General features: G+C 58.6%; 1 protein-coding gene across 2 annotated transcripts in view; it reads right to left on the bottom strand.

Moving 5' to 3' along the window:
* The window catches only part of TAFA5 (TAFA chemokine like family member 5), a 172,026-nt gene that overhangs the window by 50,979 nt on the left and 95,958 nt on the right, over positions 1–25,089 (bottom strand). For both annotated transcript variants that reach the window (XM_033118402.1, XM_033118401.1), the window contains exon 2: positions 6,346–6,495. In XM_033118402.1, the coding sequence (XP_032974293.1) occupies positions 6,346–6,495 (150 nt within the window). The remainder of the gene's footprint in view (positions 1–6,345; positions 6,496–25,089) is intronic.

A 25,089-nucleotide genomic window follows, 5' to 3' on the forward strand; every position in this document is an offset into this window, starting at 1 on the left:
GACGTCCTCGTCTTGTCCCTGATCTCAGGGCAAAAGCACCCAGTCTTCCTCCCGTGCCTACGATGTCACCTTTCGGGGCTCCTCAGAGACCTTTGTCACGCTGAGCAGGTCCCTCTTCTCCTAGCTTGCTGAGTGTTTTTATCATGAAAGGGTGTTGGATGCTGTGAGCTGCTGATTCTACAGCCATTGAGATTTCATGACGTGATTTTTGTCCTTTATTCTCATACGACATTCACTGGTTTTCGTGTGCTGAGCAACCTTGAGAGAAACCCCGTTTGGTCGCAATGTGCTACCCTTTAATATGTGGCTGGATTTGTTTGCTAGAATTCGGTTGAGGATTTCTGCATCTATAGTCGTAAGGTCTGTGGTTTTCTTGTGAGGTGTGTGCCTGACACGGGTGCCATCGAGGTGATACGAGCCTCAGCGTGAGGTAAGAAGTGTTTCTTCTTCTACGTTTTGGAAGACGGAGAAAGACCGGTCTTAATTCTTCTTTAAACTTGGTAGCCTGTTCTCGCGGAGAGGTTCTCCGGTCGCCAGCTCACTGTCTTTACTTGTCATAGGTCTGCTCAGACTTTCGTTTCCTCTTGAGTCAGTTTCTACGAATGTGTCCATTTCGTGTAAGTCAGGTAATACGTGGGCACACAGGTGTTCACAGGATTCTTTTAACCCTTTGCATTCTGTAGGGGGCACAGTAACCGTGAAGACGGTGGTCCTTCAGTCCTGAGCTAGTGATTAATCTCTCCCTGTCTGTCTGTCTGTCTTTCCCTCTTCCTCTCCCCATTTCTCTCTCTCTCTCTCTCTCTTTCTCTAGTCTAGCTAGAGATGTCTTCATTTCCTTTATCTTTCAAAGACCTAACTTTTGGTTTAGTTAATTTTTATGGGTTTTCTAGCCTCTGTTTCACTTAATTCCATGTTAAACTTTAATAGTTTATTCCTTCTACTTGATTTGGGTTTAGTTGGCTCTTCTTTTCCTAGTGTCTCAAAGTGGGTCACCTTTGTTCTTAAGGTAATTCAGTTACAGGCAAGTTTATATACAACTTAATTTTTAATAATGACTGTGTTTAACAATCAGCTCACGAAATTTCTGAAAATTTAACCCACGACGCTCGGAAGTTACTGCAGGCTGGCTCCAGCACACCTGAAAGCAGGCAAGGCCGCCCAGGATGTCACCGGCGCAGGAAGCCCGGCCGGCTGTGCCTTCTCACGCCCTTCTGCTGCCTCTGTGCCCACAGCTCAGAGAGCGCAGTGACCTGCTGGAGGCCACACAGCTGCAGAGGACACACACACGCTTCTAAGTGCACACACGTACACACGCTGCTCTAAGTACCGAAATACAATATATTCGAGCTTTGCCCTCAAAAGAGTGAGGCCTGCTGCCCGCCCCTTCAGAGGCCTTTTCCTCTCCGATGGTGGGGCCAGGGGCCTTGGCAATGTCGGGCTTTGGGAGCTTGAGTGGACACGAGGAACCATGTCCCCCAGGCCCGGTGGGGGGGGCGTCCATCCAAGGTCCTGCTGTGCCTGGCCCCCTCTCCAGGCAGCCTGTCCAGCGAGAATAAGCCACCATGGGCTCAGAGGCCCCAGAACAACACTTCACAGGTGAAAGGACGGGGAGTGGAGCAAGGGGACGACCTCCAGCTCCTCCAGCGAAGCCCCACGTGGCTGATGTGGCCAGAGGACCAGGTGTGCCCACCTGTTGGCTCAGCTGTTTCAGACGGCTCCGCCTACCCTCAGACGGCTCCGCCTACCCTCCCCGCAGCTCCTGGAGACGGCAGGACTCGCTGAGCGCAGGGGGGCTCCGACGTCTCCACGTCCTCGCCAGCACTGTGTCGTCTGATGGGCAGACCCTCCCGGTGCTGATGGGTGTGGGCCTGATGGCCTTTTTTTCCTAAAGACGAAGGACACCTGGCACCTTCTCACGTGCTCACTGGCCATCCCCACGCTTGTCTCCTTTGGGGAAAGGTCTACTCAGATCCTTTGTCCATTTCTTAGTTGTGTCATTTACCTTTTCACCGTCAAGTTATATGAGCTCTTCAGATATTCTAAATACCAGTCCCCCATCAAAAGCATGATTTAGAGGATTTTCTCTCATTTCGTGGGCTGTCCTTTCACTTTCTTGATGCGTCCTTTGAAGTACAGAAGTTTTTAGTTTTGAGGATGTCCTGTTTACCCATTTATTTCTCTTGTTGCTTGTACTTTTGGGGTCACCTCTAAGAAGCCTTTGCCAAATGCAATCTTGTGAACATTTACCTGTTTTCTCCTGAGAGTTCTGTAGTTTCAGTCCTTAACATTTAGGTCTTTGATCCACGCTGAATTAGGTTTCCTAAAGAGTGTGAGGTAGGGGTCCGACTTCCTTCTTTTGCACAACGTTCAGTTGTCCCAGTGCCATTTGTTGCAAAGACGGTCCTCTCCCCATGAACTGTTCTGACAGCCTCGGGGACTGCAATGTGGGCGTGTTTCTGGGCTCTTAGTTCCCTGCATCCCCTTCTCAACGAGGACACACCTCAGGGCCCACCCTGTACCCGTCCGTCTCTCTGCTTCCTCGCTGAAGGGCGGGCACCCTTATCCCGAGTGTGGCAGCACCTGAGCACAGACCCACCAAACAGGTGCCCCTTCTGCAGCCCCTCCAGCCGCGTCTGGGACGCCACACCTGTGTCTCATGTGTTGGTGGGAAAACGTCAGCGAGGAGAAAAGCAGTTCCCTCAGCGGCTGCAGCAGGTGTCAGCTTCAAAAGGGCCTCTGGACCTCGTAGGTCACTGCAGGGTGTGATGACGTCGTGACTGCCATCTGTGGATGAAGAGGGCTCGGCCCATGGACCCCCCGCCGAGCACCTGTGGGGTTCGTGGCCACGGCTTCCACTCCACACCCTGTGACTATTTAAACCCCCAGCTCCGCGGGAACGGAAGGCCTGTTCTGAGTTCTAACCCCAACGTGCCAGCACGCGATGCGGGGGTAGTCCCTGCTAAGGGATACAGGCACGGTCACCTAGCAGGCAGGCAGGTCCCAGCAGGAGCCTCCGGTCAATTGCATCAGCCAGGGGGTCCTGGCAAGGTCTTCAGAGAGCCTGGCTGACCATGCACAACTTCCCGAGGCCTCTCTGGACCATGTGCCAGCCCAGTTCCCCTGCCCCAAGCCAGCTCCGCCCTCACCAGGCCTCGGGGAGCTCGCCCACGGCCTGCCCTCCCCCAGGGCTCCCAGGGTCACCAGCCTGGCCCTGGGCCTCAGTCTGTCCTGCCTTCCACCCAGCGAAGCTGCTGCAGAAACAACCCTTTCCTCTCCCAGCTGTCTGCACCTGGCTCCCAGGCACCATGCTACTTTCTCTACTTTGATTTATCACAAAAGAGTTTCGTGGGAACTCAGCTGGTGGGAGGAAGAACCCCCATTTATACAGAAAGATGCTGGTTCAGCAAGAGGAGAGCCGGCCGTGGATGGCTTTCTGGGGCCTGCTGGGCAGGGTCATAGCTGGGGACAGGGCCTCAGGCCTCACGGTGGCGTGCGGAGACATAGGGCAGTGTCTGCTGCGGGCAGAGGGCAAGCGGAGCTCAGAGCTTCACACGGCAGCGGGTGTGGACGAGGCAGCCTTCGGCCGGCCCGCCGGACACTGTGGTGTCTGTGGCTGGGGCGGCCCTAGGGTGAGGAGTTGTTCCTGGATCTTGGGAACACGGAGCCCTGAAGAGACGACTGCAGCTTGTTTCACAACCTGTTCCCCGATGGGTCTCTAAGGTGAAACAGCACCATGCTGCCACACACAGGCTGGGGACAGTTCACCCAAAACGCCTCAGGCTCAGGGACATGACCAGCAGGTCCCCTCCTCTTAGGAAGAGAAGCTTCCTCTTCATCCCTCAATACCCTGCTGAAACGCTCCCTCCTGACGCAACTCTGCCAAGGTCTGGGCAGGAAGAGACAGCTGCGCTCGGGGTCCCACGGTGCCTGCCCCACGCTCTGGACCCCAGCCCCACAGCACTGCTCGCCCTGGGGGTCTTACAACTCACTCTCCCCTTCGCCTCTCCTCCACCCCTGTGACTGATGAACAAGCGAGTGGGAGAATGACTGAATAATAAGCCAATTACTAAATGGATAAACCGGTGCACATATGCAGGTGTGCTCCCGCATTTCAGGCTCATATTTACCAAACACAGGGAGTCAGCATGAAGCACCCCAATTTACACCCTGCTCCCATCAGATCCCACCCTACCTGACGTGACACAAGTTTTCTCTTTAGCAGACAGAATCCACACGCGAGGAAACTTATTATGCACACAGAGCAAGAAAACAGAAAAGCAAAAATTAAATTAGGTGGCAGCCTAGAAAGTGCCCACTGTGCAAAAAACGCAAGCTAGCTAATTTGTATGGCCTCCCTTGAAAATGGCCAGGTTTTAATTTGGGTCTCTGGGACCCAGCTGCTGGGACACCAGCAGGCTCGTGGGGAGAGGGGTGAGGCCCCGGTTTCAGATGCGCCGACCCACATTCAATTATTAATCAACTGTGACCCCACAGCTCCTGCAGGCTCCTGGAGCAATGAGGACACAGAGAGGGGAGGCGGCTGGGAGCTCGGGGCCTGTGCACACTCTTCCCTCCCATCTGGGGAGGAATCAACCCACGTCAGCTGTGGGCACGGTCGCCATCACTCGTGGGCCCATTCCAACCCCAGGGAGCTGGAGACACAGGCGGGCTGTGGCCAGAATTCCTTCAGTTCACTGGGAACCAGGACAGATGCCCCCATGGCCCGAATACACTGGGATGCAGCTTGGCGGGGTGGGGCTCTGGAGTCGCGAGCGGCGGTGGGCGGCTGTCAGCCGGGTGCTTATGGGACACCAACTGATACGAGTGACAGAAAGACTTTTAATAAAGACGGACAACGTTTCCTTACAAACAAATCCAGCTCCACAGCGGCTGCACCACTTTCGGAAGGAAAGCAGACTCGAGGGTGAGCATGCAGCGTACAGACAGGGAATTGTAACGTCACACACCTGAAATTCATACGCCTTACTCACCAATGCTACCTCGATACACTGGAAACACCCCAAAAAACCAGCTGCAGCAACCTGTCCCACATCCTCCACACACCCCAGCCCCCCGATGCTTCCACTCGCCCCCAGCCCCCCAGGTGGCATGGTCAGCCTCCTTCTCACACTCTCCTGAATGGCCCCCAAGTCCACAAAGAGCCCTTGAGGGCTGACAGCACCATGCAGTGGCACCTGCCCAGGGGCTGTGGGGAAGTAAAGGCGGGGCTGGGGGGTCACCTGAGAGCCCTATGGGGCCCCAGAGTACTTCCGGTCACCCCAGGCTCTGCAAGTGAGGCCCCCACTGAGTGGACCTAGGCTTAGCCCCCAAGTGCACAGGACACGTGGGCCCGGAGTGGTGGTGGCAGGGCCTGCTCCCCCCGGCCAGAGCCCTAGGCGCACCCCCATTCTGTCCCTTTCCTGCTGGAGGCCTGTGGGGTGAAAGCTCCTAGCCTTGTCCCTGACAATCCCAGGACACGCTCATCAGTGACACTGGCGGGGTCCCTGAGCCAATCAGCCCCACCGCCAATGTGGCCCCAAGGCTCTGCTGGGTCCTTCCTGGGGGCCTTTCTCGCTTTGGGGGCTGCACTGGGACCCACCCAGCTCCTGGGCAAGCTTCCCTGGTGACCACAGTGCCCTCACACTCCACACGGCCCCCTCACGTCTGCCAGCCTTGTTGAACGCCCAAGAACTCAAGGCACACATGCGGCCCCTCCACCGTGGACGCGCCACTGTCCACGCCCCTGGCCGCTGCAAGGGCCTCCCTGCCTCCTGTTAAAGACCTTTGCTGACCGTTTCCAAAAGGAAGCCTGAAGGTACCACCTCACACAGGTGCCTCCCAGAGTTAACTCCGCCAGGACGCTGACGTGTATCTCACCCACCGACAGCCCGACTGCAGGTGGCCATGAGGAGTTCACCACCGGAACCTGCACAGCCTCGGGGCCCGTGAGGAACAGGGCCTGACGCCTGCCGGACCCCGACGGGGAGGAGCCCACCGCCTGGCTGGCAGCTGCACCAGAAACCCCACGTAACGGACTCAGCGGGCGTACATCTCAGGGCTGTCTGCAGATGGCACAGCTCTGCTCCCCTCTGTCCCCAGCCTCACCGAGGGGCCGCAGCCTCCGGGCCAGTCAATCCCTGTGAGCACATGGGGGACCCCAACCCTGCCGCCTGTGGCACCCTAGAGATCACTCCCATATGCATAGACAACGCTGCCCGCCAGAGCAACAGCGCCGGACAAGACTGCCCAGCCCGAGGCCTGACCCAGAGAGCGCTCTGGAGAGGCTGTGTCAGGTGACGCCCAGCTTGCCGCCCCGTGGCCTTCGCAGGGGACCCAGGCTCTTACCGTCCACACAGGCGGGCCGGGCTCTCGTGGTGCCCGCGATCTGCCCCTTTCTGCATGCACAGCGAGCCGTCTGCCGGGCAATCGTCCTCCGAGGCTGGCTGCTGTCCCGGTCCAGTGTCACAATCTCACAGGTGCCAGCGGCCAGCTGACCTGCAAGAGAGGCACAGACGTGGGCTGAGTGGCCCGGCCCTGGAGACAAGCCACCGGCCACCCAGCCCCACAGCTGGACGCCTGCCCAGTGCCCGCCCGCAGAAGGGCCCAAGGAGGCCGGACGCTGCCTTTTTCAACACCTCAAATGACGCCGTCAGAAACATGCCCTATAAAAGCCAGCACACCAGCTCAGGCCAGCGACCTCCACTTTCACGCAGCCTGGGGCTTGTGGCCCTTCCTGGGCAGACAGGAAATGAAAAGTGGCCTCATCTCAGTCATGGAGGAAATGAAGGGCCGGGTCGTGGAGGAGGGCCCAGTCAGCCGCCAGGCAATGTGATCGAGGGACCTGGGACTGCACAAAGCACGCGGCTGGAGTCCGCGCGGGGCCCCGGAACTCCGTGCCCAAGCTGGCCGAGGGCACTGGACACCAACACAGACGCTCTTACAGAGCTGAGAGCGGTGGGGACCCAGCTGTCACCCTCCACACTGGGCCGTCCAGGTCTCCTCTCCCCTCCACAGGCCACTGCTCACACACACGCACATGAGATGTGCACAGAGACACGCACAGCTGCACAGAAGGCACAGACGTGCACATTCCACACACCTGGCCAACAGGTTCATACAGGTGGGACCCAGGTGTGACCACACCAAGGCCAAGCAGCATAGACTCACAGCTACACAGGCACACACGGAGACGCCCATCCATTGTACACGTGTCCCGTGCAGACACACACGGAGACGTTCACACAGTGCACACGCGTCCTGTGCAGACACACATGGAGATGCTCACACAGTGCACACGTGTCCCGTGCAGACACACATGGAGACGTTCACACAGTGCACATGCGTCCTGTGCAGACACACACGGAGACGTTCACACAGTGCACACGCGTCCCGTGCAGACACACACAAGCACTCACAGGGACCTGGACATGCCCCTTTACTCCTGCTGTGCCATGTGGACGCTGCCCCTGCTCCCCAATTTCGGCCGCCCCAGGACACAGGAGGGTGTGTGGCAAGGCCCCCGCCTTGGTTTGGTTCTGGGCCCAGTGTGCACAGAAGTGACACTTATAGTTTGAAGGTGTCGGCTCAGCAAGGTTGATTTCACAGGCTTCCTCATCCCCCATTTGTCTCCTATGTTCCAGGACAGATGGGACCAGGATCTCAGCAGAGGGACTGTCCTGCGTTCCCTAAGGTGTCACGGTCTCCACATAACACGGCTTGGCCCCCAGCGATAAGCACGGAATATTAACACTGACAAAAACGGCACCAGTGCTGGGCGCAAGGCGGGAAACGTGAAACCTGGCGGTCTCGCCCGGTGGGAGGCCGGAGCTCTTCCCCAGCCCGGCTGGCGCAGCCCCAGCCTGTGCAGAGCGGGGACCCAGGCCCCTCCACGATCCCGGGGACCCCAAGCCGCCCCGCAGCTGGCCAGAACCACCAGCCTGCACCTGGGCGCCCACCCATGGGGAGGCCCCACTCACTCCCTGCCTCGCTCATTCCTGTCCTCAGCCAACAGTACGCACCTACTGTGCGCCAGCCTCGGTGTTGGGCCCTGGGACCACTGTGGGAGCAAAGCAGAGGGCATTCCGCCCCGGGGGCTCCTCCTCGCTGGGGGAGATGGCCTCCTGCAGATGCCCAGAGGCTGGGATCCCGCCCACCTGTCACGCGGGGACACAGGACGGCGAGGGTGGGGTACACGCTGCAGCCCAGAACAGGAAGGAGGAGGAGGTGACACCAGAAGAGAGGCAGGTACAGAAGGACAGCTGCACACGCTTGGTGTCACCACAGCCTTCTTCAGCGCTGGGTACCCTTCCTTATCACACAGCTGCCTCACCTCAGGCCCCCTCCTCCAGGCAGCCCCCTGGGTCTTCCAGGCAGCTCACTGCACAGGGCTGCCTGGACCCTTTGTCATTTGTGTTGGCCCCAGGTCCCCAGCCCAGCCAGCAGGATGAAGTGTGTGGCTAGCTGCTCACTCTTCAGCTCGGCATGGCCCAGGCTGACCCTTGACCCTGGGGTGGGGGTGTGTCTGGGTGTGCCGGCAGTGGCTCCCACGTGCCCGGCCCCGGTGAACCCCCATACCCACCCGGGGCCTCCTGTGCCCCTCCCCCACTGAGCAGAACCCCGTCCCAAGGCCAGTGTCCCCGTGCCACCTCCCCTGAAAGCTTAGGCTGCAGATTCTGACTCACACCAGCTAATTACACACAGAGTCACATACTGTACTAAGAACAAGGCAAAAATAAATAAAGAGACACATAAATAAATAAGCAGATAAATGCAGCAGAGGAGAGAGTCCGGGACAGTGAGGCAGTGGTTTCCTGGTGACCGCGGTGCTTCGGGCCCCACAGATGTGCTTGTGGTAACTGCAGCTGACAGCCCACGAGTGCAGGTCAAAGGTGATGGGTGACGCTGACTTAGAGGGGTAGCTGCGTGGGCTCCGGCTGGCGGCTGTTTTAGGCTCCGTGGGTGGACTCGGGGCTGCCCTGCTATTCCCGGTCCTCGCTGACCAGACTCCTTGGGCTGACGTCAGGGGCCGGTGGAGGCATGTCTCCTGGGGACCGGCTCAGGCTCTCCGGGCACCTGGAGCCCTGCTCGCTAGCTAAACCCACAAGCAGCCCTGCGACCCCCACCTAAGGCATCGACTGACCAGCGTTTCAGGTTCAGCACAGAGCACCCCCTGAGCCTGGACCCCCTGTGGATGTGGATGGCCAGGCAGGGCCACCGCCAGGGCACTGGGGGGTTCTATGTCCAGTGAGCCCCTCTCCCAGGCCACCCCGACCCTAGCAGCTGTCAGCCCCACTCCATCACCCCAGCCACCACGATTCTGGACCACGCCCCGTGGGTAAGACAGGACAAGGCCCCCAACGGCCCCCAAATGTCTCTGCATGTGCGTCCACACTGAGACGCGACTGAGAGCAGGTGCCCCTGACAGCGTGTTAGCGTCCTGGGGCTGCAGGACCCGCAGACTGGGGGGTGGGGGGGCAAAGCACAGCACCTCTTCTTCCCTCGTTCTGGAGGATGGAAACCAAGGGACATGCAGGGCGCGCTCCGAGGCCCAGGGAGGGTCCTTCCTGCCTCCGCTGGCCACCAGTCACGGCGTTTCCTGGCTGTGGCCACAGCAGTGCCACCGCTGCCACCGTCACCGCCTGGCCCTGTCCCACTCTCTCGTCTCCTAAGGTCACAGGTCACACGCGACTAGCAGCCACCCGAGTGACCTCACCTAACCTGACCACATCTACAAAGACCCCCTTTCCAAGGAAGGTCCCATTCACAGCTAGGGTTTAGGACCTGAACCTACCTTTTTGGGGAACAACATTCAATCTATGAAAGGAAAAAGAACAGCCTCGGAGAACAGGGGAAGCCCGACCTGGAACGAGCCCGCAGGTCCGATCTGTGGGGTACATGCCCACACAGCTCCGTGCTCCGGGGATGACATGTCCCAGTTTACTGATGTATTAGCAGCTGACACGATGTCCGGGCTTCAGCCGAAGCGCCCAGACCAGCCCCTCCACCCTCCCCACCCTCATTCCCACGGCTGCCCTGGCTGCTCCTCTCCCAGGTGCCCACCCTTATTTTTCACCCTCTCAATTCCTTGTGTTGGGTGGTTTTCAGCAGACTCCGACTGCTCACCCCTCCGCCCCCACGCCTTCACTCCAGCTGCCTTCACGTCCTGCTCACCCTGCCCTGTGACCATCGACCTAGGCTGGGCAGGGCTGGGGACGCTGTCCCTGCCTTCTGGGGGAGCCACCAGATAACACTCCGAGCCCACCCCGTGCCTGCGGCTCCAGCGTGCTGTCCTTGGATCCAGGCATCCAGCACCCGGGACCACGGTGCTCGCAAACAGCAGGTCTCCTGGCGCCAGGGGGCAGAGCCAGGACGCTCGGAGCACATGTCCAAGGTGAAAGGCATGGGGGTGGGGGGGCAGCAGATCAGCAGACGGGCCCAAAACAGAGGCACAGAGAAACCCGAAGCCCCCAGGGGGCTAGGAAGAGGGAGCACACTGTGACACTCGGTGGCAGGTCACACGGCTGAAGACGGGATCAGGTACCACATGGGTGGTCACCCCGAACGGTGTGGGCGCTCAGTGTCAAGAAGAGCAATCAGCGGGGTCTCAGCGGCCTCCAGGCCTCCCCCTGCCCCGTCCACTCCGGGGCCAGGCGCTGCCGTGGGCGCCACGCCCACCCTGCGGGACCAATCCCTTGTACCGTCTGCTGCTGACCTCACTAGGGACGTGGCGAAGCTGTCACTCGAGCTGACCCACCCCGTCTGTCAAACCTGCCCCACGGCACCAAGCCCCACTCCGCCTGATGGGACCTGCGGCAGCTTAGTCCACTGTGTCCAAGTTCAGAGCCACGGGGGACGGCCAGCCGGCTGGCACTGGGCACAGTGGACACGCTGGCCACTTCAGACTCAGAGCTGAGGCCCGGAACATCACCCACGACGCCCAGCTCCAGGCAGGTGCTCACGCCGGCTCAGACATCACGGTTCCACATGTTTCTAGGTTGTTGTAAAGACCTTACAGCCTCACCCCTCAGCTCCCCTGCCCTCTGACGGGGCCAGTGGCAGGCTGACAGTCCCCAGACCGAGAGCCCATGGCATAGGGCTCAACTGCAGGCCTGGCCCTGTCCACCCAAAGTGGAGGCCGGTGGGCCCCGCAGCTGCCCAGGCCTAGACCCCCGGGCACCGCCGTCCCAGGCCTGCCAGCCCTCCCTTCACCCCCCACTCCTGAAGCTGAGGGCAGCAGGGCGGGCCCAGCTTCGTCCCAACAGGGCTGCCTGTCAGTCCGGAAGCAGAGGGCACATGGGATGGCACCGCAGGTTAGATCCGTGAGCACGCAGCCTAGGGGCTCAGCCAGGGCTCTCCGTGCAGCTGGGGCACAGGCCTGGGAGGGGAGGGCAGGGGATGGATGGGTTCAGCTCACCCCCTCACGAGGTTTGACAGTTAAGGTCGTGCACTCGCCACCGTGCGCTCACATCGGCAGCACTGTGCAAACAACTTGATAAGGTTTCATAACCTTGGCATATAGTGTCGCACAGCTGTGCTCATGTGGACGTGTGGCGGTGTCTTGCTGGGTGGCGTTCATTATTGTTGTTTGTTTTTGTGTGCTGTTGTGAGAATGTCTGAGCTTGAATTAGAGCAACGAACAAACATTAAATTTCTTGTTAAACTTGGCAAGAGTGGAAGTGAAATCAGGGACATGTTAGTCCAAGTCTATGAGGATAATGCCATGAAGAAAACGGCAGTGTACAAATGGATTAAACATTTTTCTGATGGGAGAGAATGTGTCACTGATGAAGAGAGGTCAGGGCAGCCAGTAACCAGCAGAACTGATGAAAACATTGCAAAAATTCATTGAATTGTGTGTCAAAATCATCGGCTGACTGTGAGAAGCACAGCAGACCAAGTAAACATTAATAGAGAAACAGGAAAATCTTAACTGAAAATCGTGGCATAAGAAAGGTGAGTGCAAAAATGGTCCCGAAGGAGCTCACCGATGAACAAAAGCAAAGGAGAGTCAAAGTTTGCCAAGGCCTTTAGGAGAGGCAAGACGATGTTTTGGGCCGTGTTATCACTGGTGATGAAACATGGGTGTACCAATACTACCCTGAAACAAAACATCAAAGTCCACAATGGAAGTCAGCCACTTCTCCACGACCAAAAAAGTTCTGTCAGTCTAAATCAAGAGTCAAAATGTTGTCGCTAACCTTTTTTGATATCAGAGGGATTATTCATTATGAATTTGTACCAAATGGACCAACAATTAACGAAGTTTATTATTTGGAAGTGCTGAAAAGCCTGCATGAAAAAGATGAAAATGACCTGAACTTCTCACCAACAATTCATGGCTCTTGCATCACGACAATGCACCAGCTCACAGGGCACTGTCTGTGAGGGAGTTTTGAGCCAGTAAACAAATAACTGTATTGGAACATCCTCCCTACTCACCTGATCTGGCCCCCAATGACTTCTTTCTTTACCTGAAGATAAAGGAAATATTGAAAGGAAGACATTTTGATGACATTCAGGACATCAAGGGTAATATGACGACAGCTCTGATGGCCACTCCAGAAAAAGAGTTCCAAAATTGCTTTGAAGGGTGGACTAGGCGCTAGCTCAGTGCATAGCTTCCCAAGGGGAGTACTTCGAAGGTGACTGTAGTGATATTCGGCAATGAGGTGTGAAGCGAACTTAATTGTCAAACTTAAAGGAGGATGAGTTTGTGAACTTAATTGTCAAACTTACTGTCAGCCTCGTATACATGCAGATACACACAGTTAGCTCACAGAGAGCCCTGTGTGGAGGGGTCCGGGACAGGCCGGGGCTGGGTGGGGAGGTGGCCTGATCTGTAGGACAGAAACCAGGACCCTCTGGGGTCAGAGATGAATGTCCCAGGGCGCCCAGCCCCCTGACGCCGGAGACAGTGGCAGCCCTGTGCTGGCCCTCCCCCTGCCCAACCAGAGCTCCACCATCTCCCCATTTTCCAGAAGACAAATCACAGGCTCAGGGAGGAGCACCCCACTGTGGCCATGTGCTGGGAGGGGGCACAGCCAGGGCTGGACCAGGTCTGGGCAGCTCCAGGCTGAGGCAGGAGGTGGGGGTAGCACAGGGCCCCTCCCACTGTCTGGACGAACACAGGACGGAGGCTGGGCCCTCAGTCGGGGTTCTCTCGGTCACCGGGGGCCCTGGGTAGATGAAGAGGGGCAGCCCCCAGGGCGCCACTGGGCTGGGCGAGACTTGGGGGCCATGCCAAGCCCTCGATACCCCCGACACGCCAGAGCCACTATTAGCCCTGTTTGCACAGGTTTGACAGAACCAGCTCTCGGGTCACATCGTGTACCCATGGGTCATGACCTAGGACACAGGCTGCTGCAGGCTCTGGGCGGGAGGCCCTGGGAGCCGAGTGTGGATAGACTAGTCCTGCTGCTACTTGCTCACTGAGCCACGTTTTGTCATTTTGCTTATTCTCTGAGTCAGACCAGGGAAGTCAGGCTGCCAGGCAGTATACCAGCCCCTTGAAACTCCCACCCAGTCCCCAAACAAGGGCTGCTAGCACCCAGAGTCTGAGCCCAGGTCACCGTGACGGTGTCCTTAAGGCCAGCTCCTCAGGAGCTGGGTGGTGGATGGGAAGTCATGTCTGCACCGGACGTGGGTATCAGGCGGGCCCAGCCCCAGCCCACCGGCTCCAGACAGGGGTACAGCAGAGGACAGCTCTGGGCAGCCAGTGGCCTGTGGACACCCGGAGGGGCGGAAGGCCCGAGCCCTGTGTCCGTGCCACCCTTCACTCCCAGGGCGCTCAGACAGCTGCTTAATCCTCGTGGGCGATGACATAACCTGGAGGGACGTCTTATATGCTGCATGACAATGAAGATTCAGAGTGACTCTGGCAGGTGCACGCAAGACGGTATCTAGCGATCACAGGGGTCAGGGCTATTTGGATTCGAATGAAAACAAGGGGTCCCCGAGCAGGCCAGCAGGGCCTGAGGCCGGCATGGGGCAGCCGAGCTGACCACGGCTTGGTTACAGCCCAGTGCATGGCACGACTTGGGAGCGGGGGTCGAGGCAGGTCCCCATCAGGAGAGAAGGGGCCCTGTGGGACCCGCCTGGAGCTCAGACGTGGGCTTCCTCGGACAGGTGCTTCCAGCCCAGCCTGCATCCCATGTGGAGCTGGGCCAGGATGGGTCTCAGCGTGCAGTGCCCCCCAAAGCCCTGGGCCTGAGGGCTGTGGGGACCCAGATGAGAAGGCAGGGCCATGGAAACCCACACAGTATTGGGAAGGACGGCACGGAGGGGAGGCCGTGTGCTGGAGAAGCTTATGGAGGAAGGGAAGCCTGGGGCACGGGTCAGCTCTCCTGGCCGGGCCTGCGGCAGCTCACCTGTCCCCAAGCGCCCGTGTGTCTGGTGGGCAGGGCTGCAGCCTAAGGAGAAGCCTGGCGGTCTGGGGTGCACACCGTGTCTGCACACGCCCCCAGCAGCGTGGACAGGGACCTGCTCGGAATGTTCTGGGCCTCGGTGGGCCCTGTAGGAGACACGCTGCTGTGGTTATGGGGACAGATTTCGGTTACGGCTCACAGAGGGCTTGTCACATCAGTGTCAGAAACAAAACCACACGCCTGTCATCTCTGCCCCAGAACGAGCTGCTCTCTGGAGCTGAGGACACCCGAGAATAAGGACGGGCGGGCTTCGCCCTGGGGGAGGCGGGGGAGACCCGTGCTTCTGAACCCCTGTGTCACTACCCACTAAGCACTCAAACTGCGAAATCAAAGGACAGCATTTGAAAAAGTCAACTCTCCAGCATAGTTCACGTGCAAAAAGGGTATCACAGTCACAAACCGGAAAACACAGAGCACTGGCCGGAAATGGTGATGTGGACTTTTCCACGGGTCCCCTTCAGGACACAGGTGCCCTGGCACTGCCCGTGGTGCTGACAGGCACGGTCTCACCATTCAGCAGGATGTCACTCCACCCGCTCTCCCCAGATGGTCACCCTCATGATGCATGTCCCCAGATCTGTGCTGGGCTCACTTTCAAAGTGCTGCACCGTGAGAAAATATGTGCAAAATCGGGAGGAAAGTATTTAACAAAATCACTAATGGTAATAGGGTGGGACTGCTTGGTGGACGAGGACAGGGCACGGGCTCTGGTTGAGCAGGGACGTCACTGCCACCCAGCCCAGACAGCGGGGGGAGGAGGCAAGTCCACTCTCCCTCCCCTGGACACTCAATGTGACTGGGACGTCTCATCAGAAACTCAACTAAAGCAGCGCGGGATGAAGCTGGGCTCACAGAGCCTGGCAAGGCCACCCCGTGTCACGGAGGCGGAGGCACCCAGACTCTCAGCACCCGTGCTGAGATTGCTGTTATTACGATTTTATTATGGGCAGGACTCACCAGCCGATTTGGCCTGAGGCCAAGAAACCAGGTGAGAAGGTAGGAAGGAGCTGGGAGGGGCTGCTCCCAACGTGAAAACGGCAGAGCCAGGGGCCGGGCACCCAGGTCCCAGGACCCACGCTGTCCTTCCCCAAGACCCCCGGGCACCCCAGCCTCACCTGGCACAGGCCTCCACAGCCCTGGCAGGCAGTCAAGCCGGCCCGAGAGAAGACACGTGGCAGAGGTCACCCAGTCTGCTCAAAATCACACCCACACACCCACACGCAGTGAGCTTCCCCTCCCCTCCCAGCTGGTCACAGGGCACCCAGGTGACAACTGGTGATGCCCAGTCAGGAGCATGAACCCTCTGCCCCGGCCTGCCAGAGCCACACTGACACTGGGGCGTCCTGACCCAGTTTTCAGGGACCAGCAAACCCCTTCCTGACACCCGTGGGCTCCAGCCTGCACCCAAGCTGTCCCCAAGCTGCAGGCTCAGGGCCCCTCCACCTGCAGCCCGGGCACAGTGGGGGGCCGGGCCCGACTCTAGTAGGAGGTGCTGGGGAGCAGAGCCCTGGCCTCCCTCACCTGCACCCGCCTTTCCTGCCACAAAAGGTGTCACTCCTGAGTCCCAACTCTGTACATCGTCCCCTCTGTACATCGTCCCCTCGAAACTGTGCACACACAAGTGACCGATGTTTCGTTTTATCCACAGCCACACAGATATTTACGATGAGGATTAAAACACACAGGAAGAAAATGCCCTTTAAGATCAGATGAAGTATTAATCTCAGTATTTGCGCTACATTGAAACTGAGTTTGCAATTAAACCCTAACAGCAAATCCTGTACCTCGGTGTGACTTCAAGGAGCCAATTAAGTACGTGGCAGGTGACCAAGTCCAACTCGCGTGGACCAGTGGCACCAGCCAAGGATTATCTCTGCACGACAGTGTGTGACACAAGATAAAGAAATAAAGTGCAATCGGGACCTCAGGGGAGCCCCCACCACCAGGCCCCATGCGGGTGATGCCAGGCGCTAGCTCTGCAGCTCAGGCCTCCGGGGGTGGCCCGGCCTCCTGGCTGTGGGGCCGCCCTGAGCTTTCCGCAGGCCCAGTGCCTCACTGGAGGAGAGGACCTGGAGGCCCAGGGAGGGGAGGCCACACCAGGGGTCATGGTCGAGGCCAGCGTGGGTGGCCCTGCGGCTGCTGGGTGGCACCTGCCCAGGACAGAAGTGTGTGCCAGATCAAGAGATGCCCCGACACCGTGCAGACAGGATCGGGGGCCACAGCCACAGGAACTTGGCCCTTAAGCCCGCCGGCCCCTCCCTCCCCGCAGCCGACCTTCCCAGGGCATCAGAAGTGAGACTGGAAGGCTCGGATGTGGAGAAAACCGCGAGGCAGGGGGCAGGTTTCCCTCGGGATTCACGGGGTCCAGCGGCTGAGCTGCCCGCTCTGCCTGTGGCATCCTAGTTCTGGCACAGACACCCATGGTCCTGGACAAACCGAGCAGTTGGTGTCACCGCCATCATGCACTGGCTTTGCTTCACAGGGGACGTGTCAGGCAGGACAAGGGTCGCGGGGGTGCTGACCTTGGGATGAGCAGACAGGTCACTTGCAAAGACGGCTGATGGGGCCACTGCTCGGAGACGGCCTCTCCTGCCTCCTCCTGCCTTGAAGACGAGCCTGCAGCTCCCCCTGCTCTGTGGCGGAGCCCCACTTCCCCTGGCTGCCCCACTAACAAACTGGAATACAATCACGGCAAAGTCAGAGGCCTCACGGAAACCGCCCAGGACCCGGAGGACCCCGTCCCAGCCTGCCAGTCCCGTGACCGCCCTCAGTGTCCCCCACTGTGCTGTCACTCCATCTGGGTCTCGTCCTCTGCCCACACCTGGGAGCCAGAAAACCTGGGACAAGAGGGCAGATGGCCCCTCCATGGGCAGATACACCCTTCTGGAACCTTCTGTGCGCTCACCACAGATACGAGCAGCACTGCCACTGAGTGGCCTGTCCCTTGGCCACCTGTAAGTTTGAAAATGTGGGAAGGGCCCCAGGAAAACAGGCTCTTCCAAGCTGTGCAAGCTGGGTCCTCAGAACCAGGCTTTGTCATCTGGATCAGAGCAGGTAGAGGGGACAGTGGCCACAGCAGTGAAGGGGGCCTCCCAGGGCCTCCTAGGACCGGACCGAGAGCAATGCATCTCCAGCTAAGTCCCCGGGTGGCTCCACAGAGAACCTCTAACCAAAGTCAGAGCCGTGTCACCCCCGCCCACGCCCCTTCCTCCTGCCAGGCCCAGGCTCCGGGGCCACACGGAGAAGGGGTGCGATCCTGCCCCTGCTGGCATGGGAACCGGGGTGCTGTGAGCAAGGGGGAGCCACCAGGCAGCTGTCGGGGCCAGGCCTCACCCCGTCCTCACTGCCACTGGGGTCAAGCCTGCCTAGGGCAGGGCAGTGCACACAGCCAGGACACTTGTCCTTGAGACGGGACTTCAGAGCCATCTGCCACCTGGCTGGGATCACAGCTTCACGATGGAAACAGAAACTGATCGGGGCCAGTTAAACATCCTCTGCGGCCAACACCTGGAGAAGCAGCTGTTTCTGGAAGGTTCTGGGCCCCCGCACTCCAGGGAGGGGAAGGTCATTTGAGGCAGCCGAGGCCAGCCTTGCAGAGAGGCAGGGCGTTTGAGGTCAGGCATGTGACCGTCAGGTCTGTGCTTGTTCCTGGAGAAGACCCTGTGGGGTCACCGGGTGGGTGGGCGCCAGGGCCCTGCGGGGTTTATGGTCAGGGCCATGCCAGGCCGCCAGGACCCTGACTGTGACGTCACCTAGGCCCACCTCTGCCTGCGGCCGCAGGGACACCACGCTGGAGCCACGTCCTCTCTGCAATGAGAACAAGAGGAAGAAGTAGTGGCCTGGTCCTCCTTCGGCCACCCCGTCTGTAAAATGAGCCAGTGGGACAAGACCAGGCCACCACCATCCAGAACAGATGCCATAGGGAAAAGGCAGTGGACCCTGAGGACTCAGGGTAACGAGACAGTGGGGAGACGGGGCTTATGTCAGCACGGCCCTCCAACCGCACGGCCGACATCCCCTGGCTAGAAGGGGCTGGAGGACACAGAGCAACACTGACCACCTGGAAAAGGATGTTACCAACATGCCCCTCCCCCCATGAGGCAGGCAGACAGCCTGAGATGTGGGTCCCATACCAGAGGGAGAGCTGACCACAGAGAGGAGGCCAGGTGATGCCCACAAATGCAGAGGCTGGAGCAACGCCCTGAGGAGACAGAGGAAGGGGCCAGGAGCCAAACAATGCACGTGATTCTAGACGCTGGAAGAGGCCAGAACGTCTCCCGGGAGCCTCCAGAAGGAGCCAGCCCCGCCCACACCTGGATGTCAGCTCCTGTTTTGGATGTGGGGCCTACAGCCTGGAAGAGAGTAAATGTGTGTTGTTTTAACCCCCTGGGAGGCCATGGCAAACACGCCCTGGCCAAGGGCTGTGCCTCAGTCACAGACCCAACGGGGGCCGAGGGTTGGGGTCAGCTAGGACACCCAGGATGAAGGACTGACGCTGGGGGTCCCACCACTGCCCGTGGCCACAAGTGGGCAACGCAGGGAGGCTGCATCCAAACTCTGGGTGCCAGCCGCCAGCCAGGGGCCTCTGCTGGCTCCCCAAGTCCTCTCCACGTGACAGCAGGAAAAAGACCAGAGTGAGAAGAACCTGAGTCCCTGCTGGAGCCCAGTCCTTCGGCTGTGTGGTGCACGCTGCCCGAGACCGGTCTGGGTAGAGAGGCCTTCAGGGGCTCTGATCTCAAGTGCTGCAACTATACAGCCAGGGCACCTGGACACATTCAGAGACCCTGCCACACAGGGGGCACGGGACAGCGAGCAGACCCCCGCAGCCAACACGGCCTCCCAGCTCCGGGTTTTGCTGGGGTCCCAAGCACTGGGCCATCAGAGGAACAGGGAGCCGTCCTCTGGGATCCTGGAGAGCTCCCTCCCCATGGAGGACACGCTTCCAGGCCTCTCCTGCTGGAAATGCAGGGAGGGTGTGTGACCAGCCCTGCCCATGAGGAGGCCATGTGCCGCACACCGGGCCGGCTTCAGCTCCTGCCGGGGGAGCCTGAAGCTGCGTGCTTGCCCCCAGCCTGGCCTGCAGAGGAGGCAGGACCCCAGAGGTTGCAGAAGGCTCGCAGGCCAACCGGGTCCCCAGCAGCTGGGCTCACCATGACTTTAGGAAGTGGCTGAGACTCCCAGAGCTCCCGACTGGACCTGTCACCTGGCCCAGCAGCTCCTCCCTCTGGGGGGCGGGGGAGAGGATGCAGACAGGGTGCCTGCAGCCAGACCCTCCCCGGAACTTTCTGGAGGAGAGCTCAGGAATCCCCTTTGCATGCCTAAACGCAGCGCAGACCTGGCTGGCGAGGCCCCATGGCTCCCTGAGACCCCAGCCTCTGCACAGGAGAAGCCCAATTACCTCTGAGAGGCTCAGTGCAGCCCCCTGCCCTATGACCAGTGGCTTCTCCCAGCCACTGCCCTGCTGAACCCCGATTACCAGCAAGGGAGGGTGATTTGGGGGCTCCTTCCGGGTTGGTCCTGGGGCCTGGCTGCCTGGTTTCAGGTGGACAAAGAAAGGCACCGCGTGTCCCACCCATCAGACCTCACGCTGCTTCCCAGGGGGGGGAGGTTCAGGGGGGTGCAGGGGGCTCGCACCGCCCTGCTCCCTGGCTAACCTGCGGGCGTCACAGAGGGACAGAGAGTAGAGGAGACAGGACACTTACTGTCCTCCTCGGGGCAGCGCAGGTGTCTGTCCGTTAGGAAGGCCCCACCACTGTCCGGCTGACGCCCAATTAGCCGCTAACAAGGTCTGGGCCGTGGCGCCAGGGCCCAGGAGCTGGACGGGAACGCTGTTTGCACAGCCTGGCAAACATGCTGCCACGCTGCACCTTACGGGTTTGCAAAGTCATAATAGGTGGCAATACAAGGCCTACCTTATATTCACAGGCCGCGGCCCACAGGGGCCAGAGATGCAGGAAAACCAGGCAGCTCCCGACGTGGGGCCAGGGCCGCTCTTAGATCTTGTCCCCTGCCCCCATGTGGCGCCCTGTGCTGGTCAGAGGCAGGGCCCGGAGACAGCAGTGAGCAGACACAAGACCCTCTCAGCTGGGGGGGGGCTCACGCCCTGCTGCCAGCTGAGCCCGTCAGAAAACCTGGGATTTGCTATGTCAACAGCAAAGGGACGCCCTTGTCACGGTCACCCTGGCTGTGCCCATGTCCCCAACACAGTCCAGTTAGTGCCAGGCCTGGGGGCCCTCACCCCCGGCTGGGTCTGGCTGCTCCCAGGCACACTCCCTGCACGTCCAGCAGGGCGCCCTGGGGGTCCCCAGGCCCCTGGAATCCAAAAGAGCCATCAGGGTCATGGCAGGTGATTCACGGACACAGTGGGGACGTGGGGACAGTCCAGACCACCATCAGAGAGTGGGGGCCCTGGCCATTCCCTGCCCGTGTGGGGGGCAGCTGCCCAGAACACCTGGGACACTCCTGGCCTGTTCTCACACCTACTGTCTCAATACCCAGTGTCACTCTTAGCAGTGGCTCCCCCTGACAACGAAGTGTCCCTGCTGGGTGACGAAAGGTGTGCCCATCTGAGCCATGAGGTCCCAGAAGGGCTGTGCGTCCTCTCTGTCAGGTGACTGTGACCCAGGCCTCCTCCTCCCCCAGGCACTACAGACCCGCGGTCATTCTCGGGGGTGTGGGGGCGTCCTGTGCTCTACAGGGCACCCTGTCCAGCATTGCTGCTGCCTTCCTCCAGGCTGTGAAGACCACGGACATCCCTGGACCCCTGGGCCAGGGCCTGCCAACCCGGCAGTGTCGCCAAACCCGGGACCCCTGCTTCTAAAAACATGTTCCCACTTTGCCCTCAAATACATTCATTTGTCTTTCAGACCATCACTGGACACTTGGGAGGCAGGGACGCGGTGGCTTTGTTGGGGGTTGGGCAGAAGAGCCAGGACCCAGGGGAGACTGGCACTCCCGGGAGGGGGTGGGCAGGCAGGTGTGGCTCCACGCTGTGTGCCAGGGCGAGGAGCGGCGGCTGGGCTTTCTGAGCTGGGGAGGGCGGACCTGCGGGCTCACAGGTTACCTGTGCTCACTCCCCGGTCTGTGCTCACAGTGCAGGAAACGATCCAAAAAGGAGGAGACATGATCTCTACGCATGAGCAGACCGGAGGCCTGGGCACCCACGAGGGCTGGGGTGCTCAGCCAGCAGGGGGCAAGCAGGGAAGCCCTCACTGTCATCTCTGGGGGGAGGGCGCAGAGGGCGTCAGGCCAGAGCCTCGGCTTGCCTTCCCGCCCCGTCCCAGCAGCAGTGCTGAAGTGGAGCCCCTGTGAGGGGCAGCCCCTGGCTCCACACCCCAAGTTATCTCCGGGAGCGTGCCCTCAGTGCTGGGCATCCAGTCCGGGCACGGGGAGCTCTCCGTTGTCTAATTAATGTAACCCCCCACCCTACGCCAAGCACAGCGACATTTGGCTACCTCACGTGCCCCTGACGGTCCTGGAAGTGTCGGCCGTGATGGAGCTGTTTTCGGCAGTGGCTATTTGTCTGAGAAAGAAGCACCGTCAAAGGAACCTGAAATGCTGACCTGGCCTGTCTTCCCCGGCCTCTGGCACCAGTAGGTCAGAAGGTGGCTGCAGGGACAGCTGCTCGCTCTCTGGGAGTGACATCACACAGGGCGTACCCCACCTCCAACAGGCCCAGCCTCCACTGCGGGCGGCCTGGGGGGTCTGCCCACAGCCCTCGCCCGGCTCCCAGGGAGAACAGAGGCGGCTCACTGGGCACAAACAGGGCATCTGCGGACAAAGCTCTCTCCCACACAGGACAGGGCACTGTGTCCCCCCACCCTGCCCCCGAGGACGGCCTGGCTTCCTGGCTGGGAGAAGGGCCACACGCCCTTCTGCCCTGGGGAAGGCAGGTGTGAGCAGGTGGTCCTGGGTCAGGAGCGGCATCTGGAGTCCCGTGAGCAAAGAGCGGATCTAGACACAGACCTGACACCATCCACCAAACCAGCTGAAAATGGGACTCTAAATAAAAAAAACACAGCAACGCAAAACTTCTAGGAGAAAAGACAGGAGAGAAATCTACGTGAACTTTCATTTGGTCTGCTGTTAAATAAGACACCAAAAGCAAGATCCATGGAATTAAAAGAAAAATTATAAATCAGACTTGACTAACACGGACTAACACCTGCTCTCAAAAGACACTGAAGATGAAAAGACAAGCCACGGACCCGGAGAACATACTTGCAAAACCGTACATCGGATGAAGGACCTGTACCTAAAACACACATGAATCCTTAAAACTCAACAACGACAACACAACCCAATTTAAAAGTGGAAAAATGATCTGAACAGACACTGACCCCCACATGGCAGACAGCATGTGACAAGGTGTCACTGTCATCAGGAAATTTCAAATTAAAACAACGACAAATACCAGCACACACCTGTCAGAACGACTAAAATCCAGGAACCTGAGAATAGCGAGGCGTCGGCGAGGGCGTGGGGCAGGAACCGTGGTCACTCTCTGCTGGTGGGGACGCAGCTGGTGCAGCCCTGTTGGACGACGGTTTGGCGAATTCCTCCAAACCAAACGTACTCTGACCGTGCTCTCCGGCCACACACCTTACCATCCTTCTCCTAGATGTTTAAGCTTATTGACTTGAAAACTTGGGTCCACACGAAAATCTGCACACAGATGTTTACTCATAATCTCCAAAACCTGTAATCAGCCACGTGTGCGTCAGTCGACGATGCATAAATAAACGGTGGTCCATCCAGACGATGGAATATAATTGAGTGCTAACAGCCATGAAAACGCATGGAAGAACCTCAAATGCATGTCAGTGAGAGAAGCCAGTCTGACCAGGCCACACACCATGATTCCGTCCAGCTCTTAGACATTCTGGAAAAGGCAGAACTATGGGGACAGTGAAAGGATCCGTGGTTGTCAGGGGTTGGGGGGAGGCGGGAGGAGGGAGGGAGCAGCAGAGGGCAGTTTCCAGCCAGTGAGACTATTCTGTGACGCGGTAATGATGGACACGTAGCATCACGCATTTGTCAAAAGCCATTATTACAACCCAAAGAGGGACAGTTCAGAACATGGAGGTGGATGGTGGAGCCAGGCTTCTCACTGTCACTGTGGGAGGTTGGACTGGCGAGCAAGGAGGCTGACGGCCGAGCTGTGGAACCACCAGGAAGAGCTCGCGTGCAGCCTCGTGCCCACACAGGGGGTCACACACGGTGTGCACGCCCGGGACATCCTCGCTCTGGCAGCTGAAAAGACCCAGCCCACCAGCAAGAAGCACGCCCAATACCAGGGTCTTGGTCTCTAATCACAGTTTCCACTAAAGGAGCCAGGGCCCCCTGGAGAAACGGCTTTAGGTTTGGGGATGAAATATGTGGCCTGAACATGTTGCAGTGACAAGAAGTAAGGAAGCAAACAAACAAACAAAAAACAAACAAAAATTGTCGGGGGTAGGGGTTTGCCAAAGGCATATGTGACCAACCCAACAAGTGAAATATTGAATCATAGTTCACAGTATTAAAAATCTCCAAGGCCATCCTGATATGACGTCTGACAATTAAGTTCGTGAACTCATCCCAGAAAAAGTGCTACACACCTCATGGCTGAATATCACTATGGTCACCCTCGAAGGACTCTCCTTGGGAAGCTATGCAGCGATGCCAGCACCTAGTCCACCCTTCAAAGCAATTCTGGAACTCTCTTTCTGGAACGGCCAGCAGAGCTGTCGTCATATTATCCTTGATGTCTTGAATGTCATCAAAATGTCTCCCTTTCAATATTTCCTTTATCTTTGGGTAAAGAAAGAAGTCATTGGGGGCCAGATCAGGTGAGTAGGGAGGGTGTTCCAATACAGTTATTTGTTTGCTGGCTAAAAACTCCCTCACAGACAGTGCCGTGTGAGCTGGTGCTTTGTCGTGATGCAAGAGCTCCTTCGGGACCATTTTTGCACACACCTTTCTCACACCAAGATTTTCAGTTAAGATTTTCCTAAGTGCTTCTCTATCGATGTTTACTTGTGGTCTGCTATGTTTCTCACAGTCAGCCGATGATTTTGACGCACAGTTCGATGAATTTTTCGTCAGTTCTGCTGGTTACTGGCCGCCCTGTACTCTCTTCATCAGTGACATGTTCTCCCTCCTCAGAAAAACGTTTAACCCATTTGTACACTGCCGTTTTCTTCATGGCATCATCCCCATAAACTTAGACTAACATGTCCCTGATTTCACTTCCACTCTTGCCAAGTTTAATAAGAAATTTAATGTTTGTTCGTTGCTCTAATTCAAGCTCAGACATTCTCGCGACGGCACAGAAAAACACGCAACAACAATAATGAATGTCACTCAGCAAGACACCACCACATGTCGACACGAACACAGCCGTGGGACACTGATGGACCAAGGTTATGAAACCCTCCCGAGCTGTTTGCTCAGTGCTGCCCATGTCAGCACACGGGGGGCAAGTTCACGAACTTAATTGTCAGCCCTCGTGCACTCAAAGGACTGACTCAGTTCATGAAGGGGACAAGAGACAAGCGTGTCTTCCCGACTTTGTGTAGACACTGCCCTCAAGGAGCGGAGCCTAACTACCCACTCGTGAGTGGGCCTCACACACTGACTTCCTTCCAAGGAGGGCTGGAGGGAAAAGGGGGACAGAGGAACTTCT

The sequence above is a fragment of the Rhinolophus ferrumequinum genome, chromosome 10 (assembly GCF_004115265.2).
Source record: "Rhinolophus ferrumequinum isolate MPI-CBG mRhiFer1 chromosome 10, mRhiFer1_v1.p, whole genome shotgun sequence".
Taxonomy (NCBI): Eukaryota; Metazoa; Chordata; class Mammalia; order Chiroptera; family Rhinolophidae; genus Rhinolophus; species Rhinolophus ferrumequinum.